The 14,756-nt window shown below is 52.0% G+C and overlaps 1 protein-coding gene across 1 annotated transcript; it reads left to right on the top strand.

The window, feature by feature from the left end:
• Positions 1-7,272: 7,272 nt before the first annotated feature.
• Nrbp2 (nuclear receptor binding protein 2) lies at positions 7,273-13,468 on the top strand. The gene is made up of 18 exons (XM_021216489.2): positions 7,273-7,586; positions 8,024-8,146; positions 8,220-8,321; positions 8,417-8,506; positions 8,673-8,713; positions 8,813-8,907; positions 9,030-9,053; positions 9,123-9,206; positions 9,289-9,344; positions 9,427-9,522; positions 9,932-10,064; positions 10,177-10,279; positions 10,369-10,419; positions 10,505-10,640; positions 11,334-11,387; positions 11,472-11,535; positions 11,621-11,676; positions 11,763-13,468. The coding sequence occupies exons 1-18, from the start codon at positions 7,464-7,466 to the stop codon at positions 11,829-11,831; spliced, it is 1,500 nt and encodes a 499-aa protein (XP_021072148.1). The 5' UTR covers positions 7,273-7,463; the 3' UTR covers positions 11,832-13,468.
• The last annotated feature ends 1,288 nt before the right edge of the window (positions 13,469-14,756 follow it).

Genomic DNA, 14,756 nt, shown 5'->3' with positions numbered 1-14,756 from the left:
CCCCTAGCCCTAGCCCCTCACCCCCTACCCTTAGCCCCCCACCCCCCGTGCCCAGAAGGTGATGCTCATATTCCATTCAGAGAACTTAACTGTGTGAGACCTGGGCTGAGGCATGTTGCCGTATCTTGGCCCGACATGGAGGACTTAGGGATTTCTTTCCTGACTTGAAAAGTCCAGTGTCTGTCTGGCTAGAAATTTGTAAGCACCAACGACAAGCTGTGTCCTCACGCAGCAAGCTCTTATCCACCACTGAAAGGATGTTGCTGGCTGTCTACTGTTCTAGGAAGTTCAGGATCATAAGACACAATCAAGGTTTGGATAATTTTGACAAGTAGGCAGCCACCAGTGTCCTGGGATAATCAGTGGGCAGCTTGCTGAGTGTCTAAAAAGAAGAAGAGGGAGTGGAATCTGAATGTAAGGAGCGGGGGGTGGGGGGCTCAGCAGCCCGTCTGAGTGACCCCTGTGAGCACCTGCATTTACCAGTCACCAAAGCAAGTCTTATTATTCTGAGATCCCTTAATAAACACTCCAAGAATAGACTGCTGTATTCACAAACTGACCATTGCTTCCAAAAAGTGTAAATCCAGGCTCCAGGCCCCAGGTCCCAGGTCCATCCAGCCACTACTTTCAACTCCTAGTACCACCTTTGACCAACCTCCACTTACTCTTTGACCAGTGACTGAGCTTTTGACATTATAGTTCCTTTCCTTTCCTTTCCTTTCCTTTCCTTTCCTTTCCTTTCCTTTCCTTTCCTTTCCTTTCCTTTCCTTTCCTTTCCTTTCCTTTTCTTTCCTTTTTTTTTTTCTTTTTAAATCAAAGGGTCGTAATAACAGTACATGGCTCAGGGGGTCGTGTGTACAAGTCTAATGTATCCTGGAAGTGATCTAAAACATCTTCAGTGGCGGCTTAGCAGTGAAACAGCCTTTAACATGCTTGTAGTTTTTCTCTTCTAATCTCAATAGAGGACCCCTCTCCCCAAAATCAGGCCAAGGAAATTAAGGTTGCTATAGAAACAATTCAAAGGCACACAAATTAGTTAATAGCTTAATTAATAATAAAACTGACTTTATACTAGGCATAGAGGCCTGTACCTATAATCTTGGCTCTCAGAGGTTGAAGCAGGGGGATCATGAGTTTGAGGATAATGTGGCCTTGAACAAACCTCAAAACAACAACAAAACATCTCTCTCTCTCTCTCTCTCTCTCTCTCTCTCTCTCTCTCNCACACACACACACACACACACACACACACACACACAGCAGGGGGTGTTGGGGCTAGGGGGCAGGGAGACCTCACAGAACACTTAAGGCTGAATGCCAGGTATTAACCAGACTCTGGCTGATTTATTCCCTACAGGTCAGACATGACTTCTTGTCCAGCTGCCAACATACGATTCGTTCCTTTTTCCTGGTGACAGGAAGGACAGATTGCAGCAGGGCACTCCAGTGCTCGGCCTCTTTCCCTCACTCAGTTTGCCTTGTCTCCCTGACTATCCAGGCTCAGGAGGACAAACCCAAAAGGGTGGGGAGCCACGCAGAACAGAGCAGAGTGGGGGCAACCAGGGTGAGAGAGGTGTATGTTACCCAGCTGAGCGAGCCCCTTCAGGTTTTCTTGTGTGGAGGCTGGGGTGGGAGCCCATGGTGGGAACACATGTGGCTTCACAGCAAAACACATGGGTGACCTCCCTCCCACACCAGGCCTGAGACTCTGGAGGATCAGGAAGCACCTAATTCCTATGTCTCCCAGGGATCTGGCACATTTAACTGTTATAGGCACAGAAGGAGCTGGACTTCTTCGATACAGGATTGCCAGCAAAGATGCAAAACTGGAGACCTCTCAGACATCTGTTTTGAAGGTCCTGAAGACTGGATGTGGCAGCTCCCATTAATAATCTCAGGACCCAGGAAGTAGGGCTAGGTATACCAGCTCCACACTCAGACATTCACCCACTCGTTGGTCTTCAGAAAACAAGGTCTGGAATTCAGGTAACAAAGCTCCAGACCAATGACATTCAAAGTCGCAATCAGATTTCTCTGGAAGAAGCTGTGCTCTGCGGCACCCTCAATTTACTCCTCTAAGTCAAATTTCAAAGCAGCGCCATCAAGGCCCGATGGTAACCGTCTGTTTTCTTCCCGGTCCCAGCGGTTGGGGGTCTAAAATGAGAGGATCCCTCTGAGTCATTCACAAGCAACACGAACAATACATTGAGATTCCCATTTCAAAACAGATCATGAAGTAGTGCCCATCGCATAATCAGAGACCAGGCACACCAAGAGCAATGGCTGCAGGAAAGAGAGCTCCCAGAAACCATGGAGCAGGCAACAGGCACAGACCCTGGTCACCACGGTGGTCACCAGGAAACTGGGGCACTTTACCAAGAGACACAGTCAGACTGAAAACTACAGTGAGCAGAGTTAAACAGGTTTAACAACAGACAGGTCATTCAGGTCATTCTTCTCTCTGGTCAGCCCTGCTCACTCCGCCCCAAAGATCTATTTAGTTATTATATATAAGTACACTGCAGCTGTCTTCAGACACACCAGAAGAGGGCGTCAGATCCCATTACAGATGGTTGTGAACCACTATGTGATTGCTGGGATTTGAACTCAGGACCTTCAGAAGAGCAGTCAGTGCTCTTAACCGCTGAGCCATCTCGCCAGTCCCTGAAAATTATTCTTAAAAACTTCAAATGTGGACATTTTAACCTTTAGGTTAAATGCGTGTTAAAATGTCACTATCTGGAGACAGGATCATTCGGTGGAAATTAAGATACACTGAGGTCACTGAGGTAGTATAGAACTTGCTATGTGTAGCTCAGGATAGCCTCAAGTTCCCAATCCTCCTGTCTCAGCTTCCGCAATTCAGGGATCACAGGTGTGCACCATCATGCCCTGTACTAACATCCTTAGGAAGAGGATGTCGGGGTCTGGAGAGATGGCTTAACAGTTGTCTCGGTTAGTTGTTTTACTGCTGTGAGCAGACACCATAACCAAGGCAACTCTTATAAAAAACAACATTTAATTGAGGCTGGCTTACAGGTTCAGAGGTTCATTCCTTTATTATCAAGGCAGGAGCATGGCAGCATCCAGGCAGCCATGGTGCAGGAGGAACTGAGAGTTCTACGTCTTCATCTGAAGGCCACTAAGAGAAGACTGGCTTCCACGACGTAGTTGGGAGAAGGGTCTCATTCCCCACCCCACCCCGGGGACACACTTCCTCCAATAAGGCCACACCTCCTTTCCTGGGCCAAGCATATTCAAGCCACCACAACAGCTCAAAGCCCTTTCTGCTTTTCCAGAGGACTCAGGTTCCATTCCCAGGACCATCATGGAGGCTCACAACTGCCTGTAACTGCTGGCTGGCTTCTGGCCTCCATGGGCACTTCATGAACACAGCACATACAACATGCGCAGTCAAACCACCGCACATACAATAATGTAAATCTAGGAAGAAAGAAAAGAAACAAAGGAAGGAAGAAGTTAAGACAGTCACATACAGACAGGTATTGTTCAAGGATGTAGCGAGGAGAACCTGTCCACACGTCAAGGGGAGAGCTTCAGGGAGGGGACCCTGACTTTGTGATCCTGGACTTCTAGCCTTGAGCTATGAGAAAATTAATTTCTGCTTTTTAAGTTACCATGCCTCCTGTGGTATCTGTTAGGATAGCTCAAATACGCCTCCCCCCTCCCTCCCCGTTTTTGCTTTTGTTTTCAAGAAAGCATTTCTCTGTGTAACCCTGACTTGCTCTGTAGACCAGGCTGGCCTTGAACTCACAGACATCTGCCTTCCTCTGCCTCCCCAGTGCTGGAATAAAAGATATGGGGGCCACCACCACACATCAATAACTGCCTGTCAATAATTGCTCTCTTAAAGAGAAGGGAAATGTGACACTGTATCACAAGTTCGTTGTTGTTGTTGTTATGGTTGTTGTCTTAGACTTCCATCTATTTTTTTTAGCCAATATTGAAAAGTGAATAAGCCTTCCTTGTGGCATCTAGTAAATCTTCTCAGCAAGAGAAATTATGTGTATGTTCACATTAGTCTCCTCCTTCCCCTCCCGCTCCCCTCCCCCCTCTTCCTTCTCCTCCAAATGCAGCTGAATGGTTGTTGAAAGTCTCCTGCATTCTGAATGTTGTGACTACTGATAACCCATGAAGAGCTCAAAGCTCGTCCACTGAGAGCAGTGCCCACCACACAGCACATACGTATTTGTTTGTACTGTTGTATTGACCAAGTGCAAATTGATCTTTTGGGCACATTTTTGAAATGAATAAAAAAACACAATGCTCAAGTCATCATGCTTGGAGGCCGTTTGGTGGGTATGATGGAGTTTCATCATTGAGGAGGGCCTGGTACCCAAGGAGTGCTTGGCTGCAGGCCCCATCACTTCCATTTAGCACACTGCCTCTATTTCCTAGTAGTGAGTAATGATTAAATAGATGTCTATTCTCCTGAAATCTCTTGAAACAGCTGATCTTTTTCTTTTCCCCCTCAGTTGGTTGCTTCCAAACACACACACACTCCCTAGGAACCGCTTCCAAACTTAAGAAGTTACAGAGAGGCTGTCTGGCCCTCATTGACTGTTGTCAGGAAGCAGTAGCTTCCTGCCACATGGGGTGAGCTCCCCAAAGGAGCTTGGAAGATCAATATTGGTTTCCTTGGAACGAGAACAGAAGCCACAGCCTTGTTGCCCATCCCAAAGGGGCCAGCCTCTCACTACTGCTTTCCTCTGGTCTTTGAGGCAAGTTTCTAAATCCGGTCTACAGTTCTGCAGGGTATTACCAAAAACACAAAGCCAGGTGCTGCCCACGAAGCGAGGGGCCTCCTCTCTTCCTACCTGGAATACCTGGCCTCTGGGGACATCTGTCTAAGCCTTGAAAGCCACCTGCCAGAGGGAAAGAAATGGTCAGGAATTCAGGAATTAGATATTGGCTGCCTACCCTTCAGTAGGGACAGGCTCAGAGAGACCCAGAAGGGACACCCAAGGATCCATGGGAGATCTACAAGAGGTAGGAGAAAGGTATTGGGTGCTAAAGCACAAGGCAAGATGTTAAGGGAGTAGATGACCATTGAGAGGGGGTGTACCCAGAGGACATCTGATTAATAGTAAGCATCTGGCAGGATGGGAAGATGGACAGGAGCAGAGGCAGTGACAGGAGGGCAACTGGGTCTGGAGCAGTGGCTGAGGAAAGTGTCCAAGAACATACCTCAGCTTCAGGCTCCATGCCCAATGTTGGATTCCAGAGTCCTCTCTAGATCCAACAAGAGCTTGTCTCAAAATAAGGCCATTTCCCAGGCACTAGGGGATAGAGTGCGCGCACCTGTTTGACATGGGACTGGCTATAGGACAGAAAGGGGGAAGAAAATGAATTGAGGTTTGGTTCCTATGCAGCTGCCTCGGGAGGCTCTTTGGACCACCTACTAAGCCTTCATGCATCCTTCCCCCACGCATCCATCACACCATTGATGAGGGCGCGGCATGTGATGAATATTACCCTTGGCACCAATAGCAGACACCCTGCCCTTATAGACGCTGCCCTTATAGACCCACATTCCATCATTGACAGATGAAACAGGCCAACACAGGCAGGTCCAGCGCCAAGTGTCATGGGAAAGTCTTGTGAGGTTAGGGAGGAGACAGGGCGTGCAAGCATGGAGCCTAGGGATGTCTTGTCGGAGAGATGACACCTGAGTCATTACCTGAAGGACATGGCCTCGAAGGGTGATAGAAAATGTATTCTATGTATAAGTCACAGTCAGCACAAAGAGGGATGGATGGGCCTGTCAAGTGCAGCAAACAGAAAGGCGGGTTTGACCTCCACAAAGGCTGTTTATAGAAACCAGCTGTGGCAAAGGTCTTGTGGAATGGAACCTAGGGGACGTCTGTGTGAGCATCCAGTTACCCTACAGTTCCTAGACAGCATGTGCTTCTGCTAGCTGTGATGTGTGTGTGCCACTAGCCTTGGTGTTGTGCATTGTTTTTAAGGTTTATTTTATGTGTATGTGATAACGAGTGCCTACATGTATGTACACGTACTACCATAAGTGCGTTTGGTACCCATCAAGACCAGAAGAGGGCAACAGATCCCCTGGAAGTGGAGTAACAGGTATTGTGAACTGTCGTGTGGGTGCTGGGAATTGAACTCAGGTCCTCTGCAAGAGCAGAAGTACTCTTAACTAACCAGCCCTCGATGTCACAACATTATTTTAAAAAATGGTTCCATCTGTAGTGCCTCCTCCCTCCCTCCCCCCAGGCTCTGCTAACACTGTGGTACAAGGCTCTTCGTCATTTGCATTCTTAGTGCAGACTCTCCAGTGTGGCTAGGGTCCCAGGTAAACAGACACAAATAGGTGTCCAATTCCAAGGACTCGGGAATTGTCTCCCAAGCATTGGCCCTGTTCTGACTTCTGGGGCCCGTAGAGGGTTAACTCCTCCTGATCTGCTAAACTAGCTAACCCTTCTCAGGATAGGTAGAAGTCCACAGCAAGGTGCAGCATTCTGAGCAGGCTATGACAGAAGTCAGGAGCAAAGCGGGGCAGAGCTGGTCAGGGGGCAGATGGTGTTTAAATTAGAGGGCAGCCAGGGGAGGTGACGGTGGGTAGGAGTGAGGGAGTTGAGGGGTGGATAGAGGTTTTCGGGGGGGGGGGCGGGGGGACTCTGCTGGATGTGGCAAGTGAGAAATGCTCCCTCTTCGTGGTTCCATTGCTTCAAGGGAGCCCATAGTGGAACGGAGAGCATCACATTTGGGGAGAAAAAAGAAACTTGCCATTATGAAAAGTGGGTTTGCACACGGAATTCTGGGCCAGGAAGAGACAGGCGGTCAGGATTTAAAGTGCATCCTGTCAGTCTGTGCTGCCGTGCATCTTTAGTGATGCTTCCTTGGCTACCTAAGACCATATGGCTTCTTACCACTGAAGTGCCTGACCCAGATGCCCTTGACCCTTGCTGCCCCATCCAGACTCTCTACATCGGGCCGAGTTCAGGACATTTGTCATGGGCGCAGGATCCGGACGCGGTGCTGGAAGAACTGGCTCCAAGAGTTGGGCAGAAGTGGCTCCCGAAGAGGCCAGGCACAGTCTGCTGGGAGAACCACAGCTGCCTGGGAAACCTTGGAGGGGCCTCCGCAGGAATGGGTGGTGCCTTTGAGGGGCGCGTCTCTTTGAGGCGGAGCTTTGGGGAAAGCAGGAGTGGTCTGGGCGGACGGGGCGTGTCCGGGGCGGGGCTCTGCCGCCCTGGATCGAGCTACACTCCAGCACCGGCCCGCAGAGGCGGCTCCGGAGGGGCGGGGCAGCTCCTCCCTCGGGTCCGCTGCGAGCCCGCGCCTCCCAATTCCCGGAGCCGAGGAGGGCTCGCGGCAGCCGATCCGCTGGGCTCCAGGTTGGGCTGCTGGGCGCTGGGCCAGGGCGGGCGGGAGCGGGGCGAGGGCTTGCGCGGAGGGCGGCGGCTTGGGCTCGCCGAGCCATGGCGGCCCCGGAGCCGGCGCCGAGGAGAGGCCGGGAGCGCGAGCGGGAGGACGAGAGCGAGGACGAGAGCGACATCCTGGAGGAGAGCCCGTGTGGCCGCTGGCAGAAGCGGCGGGAGCAGGTGGGCACGGGTGCGGGTGACGCCGCCGTCCCGTAGCCTAAGGATGGAGGCCACGGGATCCGTGGGGTCGAGCCATATGAGGGTCTCCCCGGACGCCCTGGCCTCTGGAGGCCCTCGGATCCCTTTGGCCCCAAGCCCTGGTGAGAAACCCCCATTTCTTGAACACCGATGTCATCCTGGGACCACCTCCACGTGCCTCTTGGATCCCCACTATCCCTCTGGGGATCTCCCCAACCTCTAAAACCTGCGTACCCTGTGGCCCAGCCCCTGGACACCACCCCTCTCCCCCTGGGTTCTAGATTCCCAGCCTTACCTCCTCAGCTTTCCCACTGAGCTGGGCAAGGTTAGCAACGCATTCAAGGCTGGGAAAGGTTGTGGCAGAGACCACGTCCACATCCTGGTCTATTCATATCAGGACACACATCCTTCCCACCTAGGTAAACCAAGGGAACATGCCCGGGATCCAGAGCACCTTTCTGGCCATGGACACAGAGGAAGGGGTAGAAGTGGTGTGGAACGAACTTCACTTCGGGGATAGGAAGGCCTTTGCGGCCCATGAGGTGAGGCCTGTCTATACTCGCTTTGCCCCATAGCGTTGATTGCCCCCCCCCCACGACCATCCTCCTTCCCCAGGAGAAGATCCAGACCATGTTTGAGCAGCTGGCGCTGGTGGACCACCCCAACATCGTCAAGCTGCACAAGTATTGGCTGGACGCCTCTGAGGCCCGCGCGAGGGTGAGCTAGGGGCGGGTGAAGGGCGGAGTGAAGCCACAGGCTGGGTGGGGCAGCATGGAGACCCACCCGCAACGGCGGAGCCCGCCTGCCCGCAGGTCATCTTCATCACAGAATACGTGTCGTCTGGCAGCCTCAAGCAGTTCCTCAAAAAGACCAAGAAGAACCACAAGGCCATGAACGCCCGGGTATGGGGAGTGGGCTGGGGACTGGAGGGAGTCCAGCAGAACTTAGGGACAGTAGTGGGGCGGGGGACTCCGAGAGACCTCGGTTCAGGAGTGGGGTAGCGGGCGGGCTCTGCAGGCTCAGCAGCCTCTTGGTGCCCACCCGACGGAGTTGTGCGTCCGCTGCCAGGCCTGGAAGCGCTGGTGTACGCAGATCCTGTCTGCACTCAGGTGAGAGCCTGGCCTTGCCCACGCGCTTGCCCCCTGCTCTGCACCTTTCCGGTGCTCTCTGACCCGGTTCTTCCTGCCTCTCATCCTCTATGCTTGCAGTTTTTTGCACGCCTGCAGTCCACCCATCATCCACGGAAACCTGACCAGCGACACCATCTTCATTCAGCACAATGGCCTCATCAAGATCGGCTCTGGTGCTGACGGGGCGGGGCAGGGCGGGGCAGGGGTGGGGAACCTGCGGGAGCCCTGGACAGAAACTGCCCAGTCTCCCGGCCCCACTGACATCCTGTCTTTCTCTCTGTGTCGGCCGTTGCAGTGTGGTACCGCATCTTCTCCAATGGTGTGTGGGGTCTCTGGGGTGTGGGGGCCATGGAGAAACTGGTCTGTTTAGCTCCGCGCTTGCCCTCAGCACTTCCTGATGATCTCCGGAGCCCTATTCGAGCTGAACGGGAGGAACTCCGAAACCTGCACTTTTTCCCACCAGAGTATGGCGGTGAGTCCCTAAGCCGCTCTCAGGCATCTGACCTGCTAGCACATCAGAACTGACCAACCCTGTCTTGCTTCTCCGGTTTCAGAAGTCAATGATGGGACTGCTGTGGACATCTTCTCCTTCGGGATGTGCGCACTGGAGGTACTGTCCTGTCCGCTTTCCTCATAGCCTCTGCTCTTCGTTCTACGCTGTCCTGCCATTTCCAATTTGTCCCTGCACCCAGATGGCTGTACTGGAGATCCAAGCCAACGGGGATACCCGAGTCACAGAAGAGGCCATCGCTCGAGCCAGGCACTCACTGAGTGACTCCAACATGCGGGTGAGCCGCTTACCTTGCCCCTCCCAGGCTGGTTACAGGTGCTTCAGCTTGCCCTTGAAGTGCTCTAGGCAGACTAGAGGTCTGGCCGGCACATCTGAGAGTGTAGCAGGAGGACTAAGGTCCACCTGAAAGGAAGACTCTTCCAGAAGCTTACAGATTCCACAAGGGTGAATGGAAGTAGGGCATATGTGTTTGGAGCCCAAGGCCTGCCTGTCCTCAAGTTTACAGAGTCAGATCCTGAGCTGCTAATGGGACGCCTTCTCTGCTCATTTATAAAGGAAGGCTCTTCCAGCATCCCTGAGGTGGGAGGGTGTGGTGATTGGGACCAGTGGGGTCTAGAATCATGAAGGACCTCCTCTAGAGCAAGAGTTTTCCCTCCCACCAATTTCCTTTCTTCTCTACAACCTAGGAATTCATCCTCTCCTGCCTGGCCCGGGACCCTGCCCGCCGACCCTCAGCCCACAACCTCCTCTTCCACCGAGTGCTCTTCGAGGTGCACTCGCTGAAGCTGCTGGCAGCCCACTGCTTCATCCAGCACCAGTGTGAGGGGCAGAAGGGCTGGGGTGGGCCAGGACCCTGGGGTCAGGTCGTGGAAGAGTCTTTGCAGGACCCTTAGGTTGAGTCTATCCCCACGAGCACTTGTGTGGTTCACAGACCTCATGCCTGAGAATGTGGTAGAGGAGAAGACCAAGGCCATGGACCTCCATGCAGTCTTGGCTGAGATGCCTCAGCCCCATGGACCCCCAATGCAGTGGCGGTGAGTAGTGGCCAGATGAGGCCTCCCTTCCTAGCTGCTTGGCTAGGCTTTGCCCTGACGCCTCTCGTGTACCTTCCACACCATTCTAGCTACTCAGAGGTCTCCTTCTTGGAGCTGGACAAATTCCTAGAAGATGTCAGGTGAGAGCTGGCATGAGACTGAAGAAAAAAAGCACTATCAGGCCTGAGCCCCCACCCACCTACCTACCTCCTTGTCTATCTCCAGGAACGGGATCTATCCACTGATGAATTTTGCCGCTGCTCGGCCCTTGGGGCTTCCCCGTGTATTGGCCCCACCCCCAGAGGAAGCCCAAAAGGCCAAAACTCCAACGCCAGAACCCTTTGACTCGGAGACCAGGAAGGTGAGTCCCAACTCCTGCTGTACTATGGTGTCTCTCTGAGTTGACCACAATCAGGAAATGGATGCCTTTCTCTGGGGACCTGCCTCTCCCGATCCCGGTTCTCCCCCAGGCTGCCAGAGACCGGATCCAAGCTGACCCCTTTGTGGAAGCCATTTCCCCAGAGGCTTCTTGCTTTTACACCCCTTACCCCATCCTGTTGCACGCTCTCTTCCAGAGACTTAGCCTACCTCCGTTCCCCATCTGGATCCAGAGCCATCGCTCCAGGCTCCCTTCTCATAGCTTCCTTCGTTTCTCAGTACACCCTAAATTCCAATGCCAGTAGTCTACGTGTCCTGCCCAGAGAACTAGTGGAAACCAGCCTAAGCCCCAGTCTCCTGTCCTCCTCCCGGTGGATGCCTTGCTTTTCTGTAGTCACACCCAGGGACACAGCGTTTCTTTGTTCTCCATGGTTCTCTTTCTCTGTTTCTGTCTTTCTCCCCCCCCCCTCTCTGGCATTGTATTCATCATTCAGGACCCAAACCGAAGGCTGACTCTTGGAGGTCTTCCCTAATACCTCAGGGCCGGTGCAGTAAGACGTGCTTTTCTTTTCGGACTTCCCTTGGAGACCGTTTACCATCTTTGGGTCTCTGCTGATCCTTCTGGGCTCCTTTGTAAAGCTGTACTCTGTGGCTAATACACCTTCCCTGCCCTCAGGTGGTCCAGATGCAGTGCAACCTGGAAAGAAGCGAGGACAAGGCTCGGTGGCACGTGAGCAAGGGTCCTGGGTGAGATTAGGGAAGATGGGGACCAATCAACTCTGGCGCCGCTCTGACCACGCCCTTCCGTACACAGCTTACTCTGCTCCTGGTGCTTGAGGACCGGCTACATCGGCAGCTGACCTATGATCTGCTCCCAAGTAGGCTGGTAGGGGGTCAGGTGGTGGGCTGGGGCTCAGGCACTGACTAGTGCCACGACTCATTTGTTCTGTGTCCTCTCTCCAGCCGACAGTGCCCAGGACCTTGCGGCTGAATTAGTGCATTATGGCTTCCTGCACGAGGTGGGCGGGTGAGCTTCGGGTGTGGAAAGGTGCAGGGTCTGCCGAGCTGCGCGGTACTACCAGACTTCCCTACCCATCCCCTGCAGGATGACCGGACAAAGCTAGCAGCCTTTCTGGAGACCACTTTTCTCAAGTACCGTGGGACACAAGCGTGACCTTCCCAGTCCTGACAGCCCAGCAGAGATACCAGGGCTCAGGGTTGTCCTCTTGGCAAAGAGCCCCCACACTACTCAAAAGCTGCCTTCTGCCTGTGTTCCCTGGAACTGAACACAGGCCCTGCTAGTGAAGACACCACCCCCACCCCCCACCCCCAGCTTTCTGCAGCAGTGTGGGACCCTGGGGTGGTGATGAAACCCTGAGCCTGGATGGGAGTGGATACAGGTCAGTTAGGGGAGCCGCTCCATCTGGTACTGGACAACAGCCATGCCTTCAGGTGGCATAGAAACCCAGGGAAGGAGCCTGAACTCAAAAGTTAAGAGCCCCTTCAGGTGTCACACACAGTGCTGGGCATCAAGCAGACCTGACCTGACCTGATTGGAGAACCGTAGACTAGAGAGCTTGGAGTTGAACCCATGGCTGGGAAATTCCTTGGTCCTGCTCAGACCAGTCCCGATCCCTTGCAGACCTGCTTTGAGCCCTCTCTCTGATCTTCCACACTCTTGAGACCAGGACCTGTGTCCTCCCCAAAGCCCTTGGGCAGGATCTTTCTATTCATCATCCCTCTGGCCTAGGGGCTCAGAGGTCAGGCATCCTCCGATCCCCTCCCTGGGGAAGTTGTGTGTTTGAGTCTGAGGATGTGGGTTCCTGGCTCCCTCTTTCTCCCCAACCCAACTTTTCTCTCTTTCTTACTGGTTTCAAAGTCCTGGTGAATTCTTCCCCTCAGAGCCACCCTGGTTTCTTGGTTCTTGAACTGCCTCTCTCCTAACTTCAAACCAGGTCTTAAAGGTCTTAACCGTTTTTTTTTTAAATGCATATGTAAATTTAATGCAGTCACGGTTCTTTTTAAACACTTAGTGTGTGAAACCAGGAAAGCTCACTATTGTATTATGAATAGTTCCACATTGCTGCTGTTAACACATATCATAAACCCAGTGGTTTGAGATCTCACACATACACACACACACACACACACACACACACACACACACACACACACAGTTCTGTACATCAAAAGTGTGATCCGGGTTCTCACTAGATTAATACCCAGGCTAAGTTCCTTTCTGGAAGCTGGGACTTAACCTCCTGCTCCTTCAGGCTATTGGCAGAGCTCACTTCCCTATAATGGTCAGGCAGAAAATTCCTATTTTCCCAATAGCTGCCAACTAAGGACCCTTCTCAGCTTCTAGAGGCCACCAACTTTTCTTAGCTCTTCTTTCTCCCCCACCCCCCACAAGACCAGCAGCGTCAAGTTGAATCTTTGTCACGGACTAGCCGGCTGGCTTTCCACGGCTGGGAAGTGTTGGGGGCCTTTTGTGAGTAGGTTGGACCCACCTGGATAACCGAGGATGCTCTCCTGCATCCTTCTCAGGGTCTGTAGATGAACCACACCTGCGCAGTTCCTTCTCCTGTCACCCTGGGCTTTGGTGCTTGGAGAATGGACGTGGGCAGTGGGCGTTGTTACTGTGTTACCTACCATGCCGTCTTAACTGAAACCAAAACCTAAAATCAAGCAGATTTGTCATGGGACACCTAATAAATTAGATGAACTCTGATTATGCATGGTCTGACATAGTTTATTTTTAAAATCCATAACAGATTGTACAGGTAATTAAACTGAATTCGAAAGCATCAATGCTGTACTTTAGCATCGTTTTTGGTTTGTTTTTTTTTATTTTATTTTTTCCCTCTGTGTAGCCCTGGCTGTCCTGGAACTCACTCTGTAGACCAGGCTGACCTCAAACTCAGACATCTATCTGCCTGCCTCTGCCTCCCAAGTGCTGGGATTAAAGCCATGCGCCACCGTCTGGCTGTTCAGCTTATGTTTAGAGATACAGTCTTGCAATTCAGCTCTGCTTGCCTGAAATTCAGTATCCAGAACAGGCTGGTGCTGTGATTATAGGTGTGAGCCATCATGCCTTACTGCAAACATACTGTTTTAAAAGTTGACTTTCCGGGCAGGGTCAACAGTGAATAACAAATGCAATCTACCGGGCTGGAGAGGTGGCTCAGCGGTTAAGAGCACTGACTGCTCTTCCAGAGGTCCTGAGTTCAAATCCCAGCAACCACATGGTGGCTCTCAAACATCTGTAATGGGATCAGATGCCCTCTTCTGGTGTGTCTGAAGACACCAGTGTACTTACATAAAATAAATAAAATCTTTTTAAAAAATGCAATCTACCCTGATTTTACACAAATTCAAATCTCTTAGCCTCAGCCTGTGTATTAGGTTTCTCTAGAGTCACAGAACTTATGGAATGTCTCTATATAGTAAAGGAATTTATTGTAATGACTTATAGTCTATAGTTCAACTAACCCAACAATGGTCAGCTGTGAATGGGAAATACAAAAATCTAGTAGTCGCTTAGACCCACGAGGCTACTAGTTTCAGCTAGTCTTTGGTATAAGCTGGAGTCCTGAAAGAAGTAGGCTCTAACAGATGTGCTGGCCTTACTTTGTCCCAGGCTGGCCTGGAACTCAGAGATCTGCTTGCCTCAGTCTTTTGGGATTGAAGGCATGTACTTACCTTGCCTGGACCTAAGCTGTCCATGGCCACTATGCCTCAAGAACTCCATGACAAGATCCAGTCGGAAGCCTGTATTTTCCAGCCTCAAGATCTGCATCACAGGTGTCCCCTCCTTTTCTGGATTGGCGTTCACTCCAGATGTAGTCAAGCTGACAACCAGGAATAGCCACCACAGCCTGAGACTCACTACATAGACCAGGCTTGCTTCAATTTCACATAATGCTGGAATTAAAGGCATGCACCACTGTGCCCAGCCACAAGTGTGCTTTTAGTCCTGTTTACTGGTTTTTCTATGGTGCCCCCACATGGCAGTCTTTAGGGCTAGTCACCTGCCCACTCTCTGCCCCAGCATCACCCCAGTTTGATGGGCATCATTGGTGAGTATTACAGTTCCATC

This window comes from Mus pahari, chromosome 17 (assembly GCF_900095145.1).
Source record: "Mus pahari chromosome 17, PAHARI_EIJ_v1.1, whole genome shotgun sequence".
NCBI lineage: Eukaryota > Metazoa > Chordata > Mammalia > Rodentia > Muridae > Mus > Mus pahari.
The sequence above is the reverse complement of the archived record's forward strand: the minus strand, read 5'-3'. Positions and strand labels throughout refer to the sequence as shown.

Coding starts and splice junctions, on each gene's coding strand:
- Nrbp2 (XM_021216489.2), top strand. CDS start 7,464: ATGGCGGCCCCGGAGCCGGCGCCGAGGAGAGGCCGGGAGCGCGAGCGG. Junction 8,714..8,812: donor CAGATCCTGTCTGCACTCAG/GTGAGAGCCTGG, acceptor CTATGCTTGCAG/TTTTTTGCACGCCTGCAGTC. Junction 10,420..10,504: donor AAATTCCTAGAAGATGTCAG/GTGAGAGCTGGC, acceptor GTCTATCTCCAG/GAACGGGATCTATCCACTGA.